Source organism: Schistocerca americana, chromosome 2, assembly GCF_021461395.2.
Source record: "Schistocerca americana isolate TAMUIC-IGC-003095 chromosome 2, iqSchAmer2.1, whole genome shotgun sequence".
Taxonomy (NCBI): Eukaryota; Metazoa; Arthropoda; class Insecta; order Orthoptera; family Acrididae; genus Schistocerca; species Schistocerca americana.
The window spans coordinates 708408162-708421378 of record NC_060120.1 but is presented as its reverse complement, the minus strand read 5'-3'; the positions used below and the strand labels follow the sequence as shown (position 1 = coordinate 708421378).

Below are 13217 nucleotides of genomic sequence, written 5' to 3'. Positions count from 1 at the left end.
AATTCTTGCTGGTTATCTTCCCCCGGAGAGTGCAGATCATTACTCCTCAGCATCCAAAAAACAGTGTAAATTCAAAAAACCTCTGTCAACACAAAACCCTTGGAGACAGTTACTGGTATCATTAAGATGGTGTCAGATTTTGTACCAAAAGGCAGTGCAATCAGTATTGTCATAAGGATTGTTTTCTATTGTACTATGCTTCTTTATATACTGTCTGCCCTCACGCTAATACTACAACTGCTGTATCTGTTTGGATGGGCAATCTGCAGTCTAAACCTTGATACTACAGTCTTTCCAGTGAAAGGAGAGCCCTGATAGTTAAAGTGGCCTTAGTGTGGCTGCTTTCACATCTATCACAACCAATCACATAACATGACAGATGAGTTTTTGTCAGTTACACAGCTTCAGTACAACCAGCTGCCTTTTTTGTTTTGCAGATGAAAGCTGAAAATAGTACTGCTAGATGTCAGATGTCTCTCCTTCTGGCATATGAAGCACAGTGATTTTCACCTCTACATGCAGCACAAAAGGCGGGAAACATTTTGGAATTGATGTCAGGGTGAAGAATGCGGTAAGCAATTGGCCCAATGGAGGGCCCATACAACTATGACATGGAAACATCAGTATTCAGTTTATCTCTAAAAACACATTTGCTCTTCTGTGGGAATATTTTTTTTGTCCTCTAGGACCTTCACACTTGTGGTGGTGTGGTAGTCCTGGTATAAGTAAATAATAACTTCAGTTGGTCAAAAAATATTAACATTTATTTTCTGTATAATTTGGACTATTTTAAATGACACAATTGACCTTTATAAAAGATCATCAATTTCTGTATGTACAAAACACACAAAAGCAGTTTACAGATACAATCATAAAGTTTTACATTTCAGCTCACAGTTCAAATCATTTTGATGTTAGAGCATTTTATGTATGTGACATTTAATTTTTAGTATATACATAAATTTCAAAGAAGCTGATGGGTTACCTAGCTCCAGCTGTAGATATAATCTCTTCGTTAAAGAAAAAGAGGGAGTGAGTGGAGACCATCATGGAATTTCAAAACAAAAGATGACAAAGTAATTTCACATGACCATTTCAGATCACAAAGGTAACAAACATATATGTACATAAAATACAACATGCCTCTCGTTGGCAACTTCAATACTTTGAGCAGTTTTGGTCCCTAAACTAAAGATCACTGGCGATGACCTACTTCTGCAGATAAAGTTTGAAGATAAGTGCAGATACCAAACTGAAAACTTAAAAAAATTGTAACAAAGATAAATGGCACTGCTTTTGTTATTCCGTTTGCAGATATAACCACAAACACCTCCAGTTTCTAGCAAATTTTCTCTGGATTACATGTAAGCATTGATGTTACAGCAGTAAATACATTTCCAGTAAGACTACAGAAATTCTGTTAACAAAAGTATGAGTAATGTCTGGTAAGTACAAAATAACATTCTAAAAGCTGGAGTAAAAACGTATATGCAACAAAGGAACTTTCTTCTATCTTTTCTTTCTCTGAAATACCATAATATCCTAATGCTGACAGAGCAATAAACAAAAACATGTTACTTGATCCAAGACTGCTGCATCTTTAAAATTACACACAAATTATATTTAAGGAAACAGGTTTTCAAATTACATTATTTTTCATGTAATAAATGCCATGGTCTATCATCTCACTTCTTCACTGTGCGAGATAATATTCCTTTCATTCTTATTAGTTTAAATATTTATGTGTTATCCTTGTAGTATTCTGTAATTCAGACATTTTGTATTATAAATGTATACTTGAAGAGGAAGTAATAAATTATATATTACAAAATATAACTTGCTGAAAATCATTTCAAATTCTGCTGGATGAGAGATAGTAATACAGATTACTGACACACATATTTAAATGACATTCTTATTACAAAAAACACATGGATAACATAATAATGTATACTGCAATTATTGTACCTAATATTTCCAACTAGCATGTTGTTTATTATTGTGATGATCTAACTTATTATAGTTTATTTTCTTTGAATTTTGAAAAATTTGAGTGTTTTTAAGATTTTCATCCTAATATGCTCAATATTTGGCAAGTACATAGATGATTAATGTGCAACAATGTGTCAAAGTAATAAGCATATTACATTTAGTGTGCGTACTGGTCTCTTAAAGGTAGTTTTTACAATTTAGTATCAAAAAACATTCAGTCTGTGAACGGAATAAGATGAAAGGAGGTAGCACAGCCCAAGAGAGACTTTGAAAACAATTTCACAATTGTTATTTTAATTTCTTTGAAAATATGATGAAGCAGACATGGATCTATAGCATGATTTCATAGGCATTATCTGCATTCTGTCAGCTCTTGTCGCAAACACGCAATGAACCTTCCTGCAATGAGAGACAGACAGGCTTTCTGCTGTTGGCACTTTCCCCTGTAAATCTGAAACTTCCTTAGAAGTCAGCATCCCAGCCAGTAAGGTCATCAGGAGGAGGACCATCACTGTCTGGAGGGTAGGCATCAAAGTTTGAGGTGTCCGTTACATTGCGCACAACAGGCACAATGGGTGGGGTCAATGTAAGATTGCGAAGACCTTCCCAATTAAAGCCATCAAACCACCTGAAAATTGTAAATTGAAGTCTATTGGTAAAAATATCTGGATCAAATAAATCTAATTACTACAGACAACAAAATGGTGTATCTTAAGATAGGGTGTTTTATGTCTATGAAAGTACTCAAGAAACCTACTTCAAAAAAAATTATAACAGTCAGGATATGGTGTATATTTAACTGGAAATGATTAACAGAAGACAGAATGTCAAATGATGGCTTTAGAAAAATGGTTATTTTGTTCAGTATGTATAGTTTTTCTGTTCCCTTCTTTTTTTTTAGTGGATAGGAAATCTCCTTAGTGTTGAATCAAGTATAGCATCAGAGTCAGACTGTAATTATCCTTTAGACAGCTTATTGTAACTGTATTTTGAGCACAGAGCAATCTCATCTTCCTTGAAGATGAATTTACTCTGCAAATATAACGGCTTATCACTTATAAGCCTTCACTAATGACTTCAGCTGGTTTCCTTGTGATGCCTTTACAGCAGCGAGAAGCTAAGTTTTACTGCACAACAAATTTTTTCCAGCCTTAGTTCACCATTCTGCAATTCATTTCTGTTGATATGATGAGTATAGTGGATGATACTGTAATTCACGCATCAAATGTCTTAGTTTTCCCACCACCAGAGCTGCTTTGTGGGCAAGCAGATTGCTCTGATGAAATGTTATCCTAGTCTTTTGTAATCCAGGTCTCATTTCACTTTTTTCCCATTTAGTTTGTTCAAAAAACTTCTATATCATTGATCAGTTACTACTTTGCTATTCAGAAGGTAACTGGCTAGAATAATTCCTTTACAGTCCAGAAAAAATTCTCCATAATCTTTCCCCCTTTTTGGTGTAGGACCATCTGATATGACCCACTGCTTTGACTATAATTCTGCATCAAATCTGTACTTAAAGCAACTGGGTTCTGTTTAAATCATTCCAAACACTGTTGAGTACCTTGTTTCTGGGTGTATTTTTGGTCAGCTTTACATAAATCTTCTGACAGTTAGTTCTTCAAGTAAAATGTGCCCTTTTGTACCTAAGCATCACCTATTCCCCAGGTCCTAAATCACCAAAGGTTCAATAACATGCTGTGTACTGTCTCATTGTTTTCATATACACTGATGTCCAAAATGAAAGCAACAAACAGAAATTTTGCAAGGGTGTGTTTATTTTGCCACAAAACAGTATAAACAGGTGATAGTATAGTAGAAATGATGTACAGGATACAGAACATAAAAAACTATAACATGCATAACAGTAGACAAAAATGTTCTTCGTTTTTTCCAACTTAACAGATTTGCCCACACATTCCAACAACTGGTTAATGTGCTCAGTATGGGGTGTAACCACCTCTGGCAGCAATACAGGCCTGACAACATTGGGGTATGCTGTGAATGATGATGTCAGTCCCACATTAAGGCAATAACGCCCATTCTTCCTGCAGAGCTGCTCGCAAGCCTGATTTGTGGATGCTGACATGATGTAGCCCATCTTCCTTATGCATCCCAGATATGCTCTATTGGATTCAAATTGGGAGAGCAAGCAGGCCAAGCCATGCATGTAATATCTTCCATTTCCAAGAAGACATCAACAACCCGTGCTCTATGAGATCGAGCATTATCATCCATCAGTATCAAGTGTGGGCCCACAGCGTCTCACAATAACCGCAAATGAGGTCTGAAGATCTCATCATGATACCTGACACAAGTGGAACTTTGCCAATTCATCTGTATAGCTTCAAGAAGAGCTGTTTGAGTGGTCAACGTAATCCTTGCCCACACCATTAGGGATCCTTCCACAATGTTTTGGTCCTCAAATCATGTTCCAGGTTCCCTCCAGATGTGAATCCATTGAGAATCACTCTCCAGGCCAAATCAGGATTCGTCTGTGAAAAAAACATTGGTCCACTGTTCGACCATACAGGAGGCATGTTGATGACTTCACTCTAGATGATCCCTTCTGTGAAGACCTTTCAGAGTTGCACATACAGCAGGCCTCCAACACTATAGGCCATTCAGTTGAAGCTATCTAAACACTCTTTGCCTAGATACAACATGTCCTATAGGTGCTGCAAAATCAGATGCCAGTTGCCGTGCAGTACTAAGCGGTACGGTCATGACCTTACAGCCAAATAATGGTCCTTTGTCTCTGATGTTGCACATGGTTGGTTCTGCCCTGCTCTTCGGGATACAGTTTCAGTCTCTATAAACTGTTGCCACATCCAAGAAACAACAGAACAATTCACATTAAGACATCAGGCCACATCACCCTGCGACTGCCCTGCTTCCATTTTTCCTATGGTCCTCCACCACAGAGAGTCTGGTAGGCATACTGCACTGTCTGTGACTGTGTTCACAGAGATTGTGGCTGTGAGACTACCCGGCAAACACTACCCCATTTGGGAGGTGCCCTGATGTCATAGCTGGCATGGTTGTCCATTGATCAGAATGCCATCTTCCATGCAGAACACAATTACAGACATCTGTTAACAGTTTGTATAATTATACTGTCAATCAGACACAGGACTGGGAAACAGCGGTTTGCTGCTTTAATTTTGGACACCAGTAATACTGAATTCTGAATGTCCATTATGTGAGTCACATGCAAGGGAAGAATACTTAGTTTAAATTCAACCACCCCTTATTAATTCTCGACTTCATAAAAATCTTCATTGATTTAGAGTACCCTTTCATCAGTGTAAACCACACAAAACAAAAAGTTTTATGAGAGTATGGTATTGCTGTCTCTCTATATGAACAAAGTGCCCACTGTATTATTTTAAAAAGAGGTGAGAAATCTGTAACAGGATGATATATAATTACTATTTGAGAACAACTTGTTATACACTTCGTAGCTTTGCCTCTCGGTTTCCTCTTATTCTCTGTGATACACTCAGTAATATGAGAAATTATCTTCCACTGTGCAGAAGAATTACTGAGCAGTACTAGGTACATAAATATGAAATCGAAATGTGATTTGTATCTTTATGTGGTTGCATATCACCACCCAAATAAAAACACTTTACTATGTGCAATACACATTTTGTTGCTTATTATTTGTAAAGTATCCTTACTGGCAATTTTTTGTAAATTTTTTCATATCATCTATGCTTCATTTAAACTGTTTAGAGTTATTTGCTTTTCTCCAATTTACTGTCCTTTGAGTACATGCATGCACTTCCCCTTCACTAGCAGGTACATAAGAGTGTGTTTTTTGCTCATAAGTTCTAAGTACACTCAATCAAACTGATATGAGAAGTGTAGTTACAGCATCCTTATACTGCCCAGTAAAAGGTGTCTAATACAGAACAGAAAAGGTTTATGCAATATTTCCACATATATTGAGCTAGTTAATAACATAGGGAGCACTGTGTACTGCCATAAAAATAACAGGAAATTATATTCTATTACAGGAAAATTAAATAATAAAAGTTGGAGATTATTATGAAAATTTTCTTACTTGTGCTTCTGTATCTCACTAATACCACCCTTTTGGTAACCAAGTCTCTCAGCAGGATTGTCCCTGAAATAGACAAAGAAAAATTAATATTATAGAAGATGGAAAGTAAACTTTGCCACTTAATATAATTTCCAGTGTGTCACTCCAAAGACTATAGCTACTATTAACAGCCTTCTTTGAAGCACTGTTTGTCTTTACTGTATGAGAACACTTGTTTGACATTCTATCAACATTCTGATATGCAGAATTGCATAAATTGGTATTCTCAATCAAACTTTCATGCACAAATCTATGGTCTACATTCACATTACAAGATCTATGAACATTACTGAGCAGAAATACAGGTATGCATTTTAAAAAACTGCACTAATTTTTATTGTTTAGATAGAATGAAGAAAAATAATTATGTAATTTAACTCACTCACCGACATAGTTTCTTAATAAGTGCCATGGCATTGCGAGTAATAGTCCTTGGAAAGTCTATGGCATCAATACCCTTGAGAATTATGTTGTATGTCTTCATTGGATCAGCCCCAGTAAATGGTGGTGTCCCTGATCAACAGAAGAATATAACACTGTCAGCATATGAAAATATGGCAATTAAACCATTTATTTCTAGTGTTCAGCAAATTGGCAGATACTCGCAAAATATAAAAGACTGTTGCACTTTCAGAATCCGTGGTTTCTTAGCCACAAAAAAGACAACAAAGATTACAGCAGCAACTGTTCTTTTCTGTATTATTCTTCAGTTGCTAAATGTGTGCTGCTACTGTGGTATTAAAAGATAACTTTTTCTGCATACACGCTTCCTCTATTTTCCCACCAAGAGAGGTAGTGCAGCGGCTAGGATACTGCACTTGCATTTGGGAGGACAACAGTTCAAACCCACATCTGGCCATCCTGATTTAGGTTTTCCACGATTCCCCTTAATCACTTCACGCAAATGCCAGGATGGTTCCTTTGAAAGGGCATGGCTGACTTCTTTCCCCATCCTTCCCTAATTTTATGGGAGCAATGACCTCACCGTATGGTCCCCCCCCCCCCCCCCCCCCCAGAAATGGTTGAAAGATCAGCAGACACTAATATTACAACAGGTTTCCTTGCAATCTACAATGAACATGAAGAAAGAAAAAATAAACTGCAAATCTGTATGTATTTCTCAGTTTAATGCATTTCGACTTTTACTGATACTGAAACACTTAACCTTTTGAAAAAATATAAATGAAAAATAAGACACTTCACAATCTTGAGAGCCAGTTTTAAACATCCGCAAATCTATTGATGTATGGTCAAAAGGTTTACGTGGAATTTATTTCACAGCAAGATAAATCCACTCATAATCAGAAACATTACCTGTCAGCAGTTCAAACATAAGCACTCCAAGAGACCAGTAGTCAGCACTTATATCATGCCCACGATTCAGAATTACTTCGGGTGCAACATATTCTGGTGTGCCACAGAAGGTCCAAGTTTTTCGTCCATGCTAAAATAAATAACAAGTCATAGTAAGACAGAAAATGAAAAAAATAATATGTTAAATTTTATTGAACACCATACAAAAACAATTTAAGAAACAGTAGTCAAAGGAGACTTACCTGCAGCTTTTTTGCAAAACCAAAATCCACCAGTTTGACATACCCTGCATTATCAAGAAGCAAATTCTCTGGCTTGAGATCACGATATATAATATTACGGCTATGAAGATAGTCAAAAGCCTCAACCACACAGGCAGTATAAAATCTGGTTGTGCCATCATCAAAATGCCCTTTGTCCCTGTAACCACAAGTAAACATTTTCTAAGTAAGACATGAAATGAAATTCAACTAGCAAGCAGACTCTGTGTGCAACAATTTAATTATTTTTTGATGTGAATAATCAAATTAACCAATTTATTACAAACGTAGAGAAACTACACCATAATATGCCAAAAAAGATGAAAATTACAGAAACCTTGGTGCATTAAAGCTATACAGCTGGCAGCTGGAGAGCATTTTATGCTTATTGTTGGAATTCCACTGTTAAGTTCAAAGCAGACAGATTAGCCCTAACATTACTGTAGTAATATTAACATAAAATCTTAAATCCACATTAAAAATCAGGGATTATATTTTACCTTTCTTTAAAGAATATTTTGGATCATATTTTACACACATAACCAACACTCAGCACAATCACTCTCCACTCTAAATGAGTGTTGTACTCCAAACAATTAATCATTTGTTTTTTACTTCCTGAATGTCATAGCACTGCACAAATATTCAGGATGACTATTATCTTTATCCATATGTTATCTACTGTACTGCAAAAATAACAGTAGCTGCAGGTTCCAAGGGACTAGATTTACCATTCATGAGCTGTAACTGTCATGGGATGATGTGCCTGTGACCTTTTAATATGCCAGTACACAGTGGCCTTCATAGTACCTCGAAGGTACAATGTGACACAGTTCAGTCTTGAAACTTACTTATTTATCTTCCTCCTAAAAGGCATTTCAACACTGAGTAACCAAACATGACAATAACAGGATTATGCAACAACCGGCTGGCAAGAGCAGTCTACATCTAGGTGTGTGTAGTGACTTTATTTGTCAAATCTCCTTCACAGCATAATGATTCCATAACTCCTTCACCAGAACACTGCACTATACTGTTATCTCTCACCAGTTTAACTGCTACTTGTTCATTATGTTGGTTTTTCCATAGATCCAATAAGTTCAGTTTTGGTGTATCACAATTCACTTCACTAATAAAGTTGTGTCATTGGACCAAATGGTGTAATTAGCATCATAATCTTTGATGCATTTGTCCAAGAAAATACTGAATATTTGGAAAGGCTACCTCATCTTCACTCAACATCAAAAAACCTATGCATTAGGGGACTCCACTTTCGTTGCCTGAAGGTTTTGTGACTGAATTATTGCCACTCAATACTTACAAGTCTTGCGACACAAAGTTCCAGTTCCAGTTGTTAAACAGCATGTGAAATCCTGTAAATGCCTTCACACCCAGCCCTCTCTCTCTCTCTCTCTCTCTCTCTCTCTCTCTCTCTCTCTCTCTCTCTCTCTAAGTGGTATAAAAAAGTGAATATTTAGTTTACAGAGGAAAAAATTACAGTGTCCCATTTATAAAAAATTTTGCTTGTTTCATAATGTAGTCAAGTCATGCAAGCAACACAACAACTGCAAAAAATGAATGAGTTATAACGGTTTTTTATACAAAGAAAAGTTTCAAAAACTAACATTTGCACAAGAAAGCTTAACTCCAATTTAAAACTGTGTTTTACGTATAAATGGTCAGGGTTGCCATAGACATATGTGTTTTTTTTTGGGGGGGGGGGGGGGGGGGGGGGGGGGAGGGGGGGGGGGAGGGGGGGAGGAGTATGTGTCTGTTGCTCCTGGTAGAAGAATTTTCTGGTATTTAAAATGTTTCTATGTCTTATCTATCATTAATGTGCAGCAGTATTTTTACCTCTATATGCATACTCTCTAAACCACTGTGAAATGCATGGCAGAGGGTGCATCCCAATATACCAGTTATAAGGGTTTTTTTCCCGTTCCATTTGCACGCAGAACACAGGGAGAATGAGGGTTTAAATGCCTCTGTGCAGCCTGTAATTAATCTAACATTGCCCCCAGTTTGGCAGCTGGTGCACAGACACGCCTCTTTTGGAACAAGTACTATTGGTATGCTGTTTTACTTTAATTATCTGTACATGTAAGCCTACCAGTTACTGATAATTGTAAGACACTTTTTATGAGTAACATTCTAGATGACAGACAGTTATATCTGTTATACTAACAACAGAATTGTAGAATGCTTAAAAATCTCACTTAGGCATACATGTAGGAAATGTACAAACCTCAAAATTGTCCATAATTCTCCTCCTAGGCAAGATTCCATAAGCATGTATAAATACTTCCTATCTTTAAATGTCTTATACAATTTGACAATAAAGTTGCAGTTGGCCTCTCCCATAATCTCCTTCTCTGACATTATATGCTGCTGTTGCCTGGTTTCCACAATCTAACAAATAAATAAATAAATAAATACACAAAAATTTAAATAGACAAAAATATTAAATCATGTGCTACCTAAAAGTACACTGTACAAACCAGGTAAAACCTTCTAAGGTAGTGATTCTGATATAGAGGCAGAAAGAAGAAACATACTATTACATAGAAACCATGAAATAAACAGAGCAAAGAAGTTATCAGCCCATAGAATGACACAAAATTTATGATTAAGACAAATGTGAAACAAACTGGCATAACTTCAGGCACAGAAATGTTTGTAAGCATAAATATTCAAAGTAAAAAATAGAGAAAGTGAGACACACACATTGTGAACAGATAAAAAAATGTACTAGACAAAACAGAAATAAAAAGAAAGCTAGCAAACAGAGCATAAAATTAAATAATAATGAGGATTAATGTTTAAAGCAACAAAACAATAATGCTAAAACTTTTACTACTATCTACACTACTGCTGCTGCTGCTGCTGCTATTATTACTACTGCTACTATTACTACTACTACTACTACTACTACTACTACTACTAGTAGTAGTAGTAGTACTACAAGCAATAATAATAATACGAAGCTCATTCAATAATTAAAGAGGCAAATCGGTCTGGAGAGAAGAGAGCTTATTTTTACAAAACAGTACTACTTCTACTTTTCAATATAATCTTCTTGAACATTTATACACTTGTTCCAATGGGCTACAAGCTGTTTTCTTCCAGCTGAAAAGAACTCTTCATCTTGATCTTTGAACCAATTTCCCACAAACTTTTTCATGCCCTTGTAGTCCTGGAACCTCTTCCCACGTAATGCCTCCTGCAGTGTGCCAAACAAACGGAAAGCACTAGGTTCTAAATCAGGACTGTAGGAGGTATGAGGCAGTGCTTCCCAGCCCACTTTGTCAATGGTTTCGCGAGTTAGTTGAGCAATATGAGGACTTGCATTGTTTTGCTGGAGAATAACACCCCTCCTCCGAGATCCATGACATCTCTCTCTCATGGCTGGTTTCACCTTGTTTAAAAGCAAATCTGAGTAGTATTGGCTGTTCATTGTATGTTGCTCTTTGATAATCACAAAAAACTGGACCTTCAGCATCCCAAAATACTATCAACATGATTTTTCCTGCTGATGCTTGGGTTTTGAATTGTTTCTTAACAGATGAGTTGGTGTGCTTCCGCTCCATGCTTTGTCTTTTTGATTCTGGCTCATAACAGTGAACCCAAGGTTAATAACAAGAGAAAATTTTGTTGAGGAAGTGCTCACCTTCTCTTCCATATAATTCCTTTAGCTCTGTGCACACTCTTGATCTTGTTTCCTTATGTAGCCGCATCAACTTTTTTTTGACCCATCTTGCACATGTTTTGCGGTTCTTCAGCTTGTTACAGGCAATGTTATGAGCAGTACCAGTACTAACTTGAACGTTATCAACCACTATTTCCACAGTCACATGGCAGTCGGCATGAATAATGTCATCAATTCGACTTTCAAGTGAGGGAGTTTAAACTGCAACTGGTCAGCCAGAATGGTGTTCGTGAGTCACTGAGTCGCGACCATTTTTGAACTGCTCTACCCACTTGTAAAAATTTGCCTGATTCGTTCAACTTTGACCATAAACTTTAGACATTCTACAGTATCTTTTCACTGGTTTCTCGCCTTCAGCAAGTAAAAAATAAATAAGGGAATGGTTTTCAATTAATGTGAACATTTCAAGCAGACTTGCCATCTTGAAATGTATTTTTGAGGTTAAAAACAAAACAATGTTGATACATCAGCTGATCAGAGCTCATCCCAGTGATGCCAACTTAAAGCCATAAAGTACCTAACTTGCCCTACTAACAGTTTTTTCCCTAGACCAATTTGTCTGTTACTGAATGACCCTCATAATAATAATAACAGTAATAATAATAATAATAATAATAATAATGAATAGTATAACAATGATGACGACAATGATAGTAAAATGCCATTAAGGAGTAAATTTCTGAGGAACAGGTCCAGTTCATCTAGTTCAGGACACATGTCAAAGAGAAATTGATACTCATTTGTGCAAACAAACATATGAAACAATGTACACAACAGTTTCTTTTGTTGTTAGGAACAGATTTTGTTCTTCATTATCCTTAATTTATAAGTAAATATTTATCTTCACAACACTAATTTTATTAGAAAAATACATAAACTAAGAGTTATGCAATAATCTTTGTACCCCAAAATATTTAGGACAAAACAGTAACTTGGAAAGCATGAAGAGTAGAGTTTAATGACTTGTCAAATGCAAAGCTAAAGATAAAGAAAAAAGTCAGGCTGGGCAAGGAGTGAAACTAAACTGACTGTGTTCTTTTCCAAAATCCACTCTGCCAATTTGCTTTGATTTATTCAGGAAAAATCATGGGAAACATCTGGATGGCCTGAGGAGATTTGAGCCTCACTCATCCAAAATGCAAGGCCAGTATCTTAACCACATATTAAAATATGTACAAACAAAGCTGTGTGTAATAAATTGTTATTGTGGCTTGCTAGTAGAGCCTGACACTGTCGGGTAGGAGACAGGAGTCCTAATGTAATTTATTTAATAAAAAAATTTTATTGCAAAAAGCTTTTAATGGGTGAACTGCAATTTTCAACATAATTTTCCTTCTTTATTACCATCATCTTGCGAGACTATGGTTTACAACCCCGTTTGCTCATGATGAAGTTTTTAACTAAATACTCAAATAGTCGTAGTCTTGTAGGCTCCGTTGCATGACTACAGCTCATGATAATGGTTTTCTCATACATGTCCGCCACTCTTTTTATGATTTGAACAGTCTGAAGATGGTAGATGTAGAAAACAACAGAAACTAGTCATCATACTGAAAATTGCAGTCTAGGCATTAAAAATTTTTACATTAAATATTTTTTATTTAATAAGTTGTGTTGCATTATACATACTTCTGAAAGGTTGAATATTCATTCCTTAAGTAGTTGATAATCATCACATTGTTATAAAGATGCCTACACATACCAGTGACTGTATGCTGGCACCTATTTCAATTGTATGTGAGGTACGATTCTTCCTAGATGTCGGTCAGGAGGCCTGAAGATGGCATAATGTAATGCCAAAAGTGGTGGCAATATAAAATAAAATTGGAAAAATAGA

General features: G+C 36.2%; 1 protein-coding gene across 1 annotated transcript in view; it reads right to left on the bottom strand.

Annotated features, from left to right (window-relative positions):
* Nucleotides 1–742: 742 nt before the first annotated feature.
* Nucleotides 743–13217, bottom strand: part of LOC124593716 (cGMP-dependent protein kinase, isozyme 2 forms cD5/T2-like) — a 226503-nt gene continuing 214028 nt past the window's right edge. Inside the window, exons 9-14 of the mRNA XM_047132027.1 lie at nucleotides 9920–10083; nucleotides 7657–7834; nucleotides 7415–7544; nucleotides 6487–6613; nucleotides 6062–6124; nucleotides 743–2620 (exon numbers count right to left, since the gene is read on the bottom strand). Coding sequence (XP_046987983.1) covers nucleotides 2455–2620; nucleotides 6062–6124; nucleotides 6487–6613; nucleotides 7415–7544; nucleotides 7657–7834; nucleotides 9920–10083 — 828 coding nt within the window. The 3' untranslated portion in view covers nucleotides 743–2454. The remainder of the gene's footprint in view (nucleotides 2621–6061; nucleotides 6125–6486; nucleotides 6614–7414; nucleotides 7545–7656; nucleotides 7835–9919; nucleotides 10084–13217) is intronic.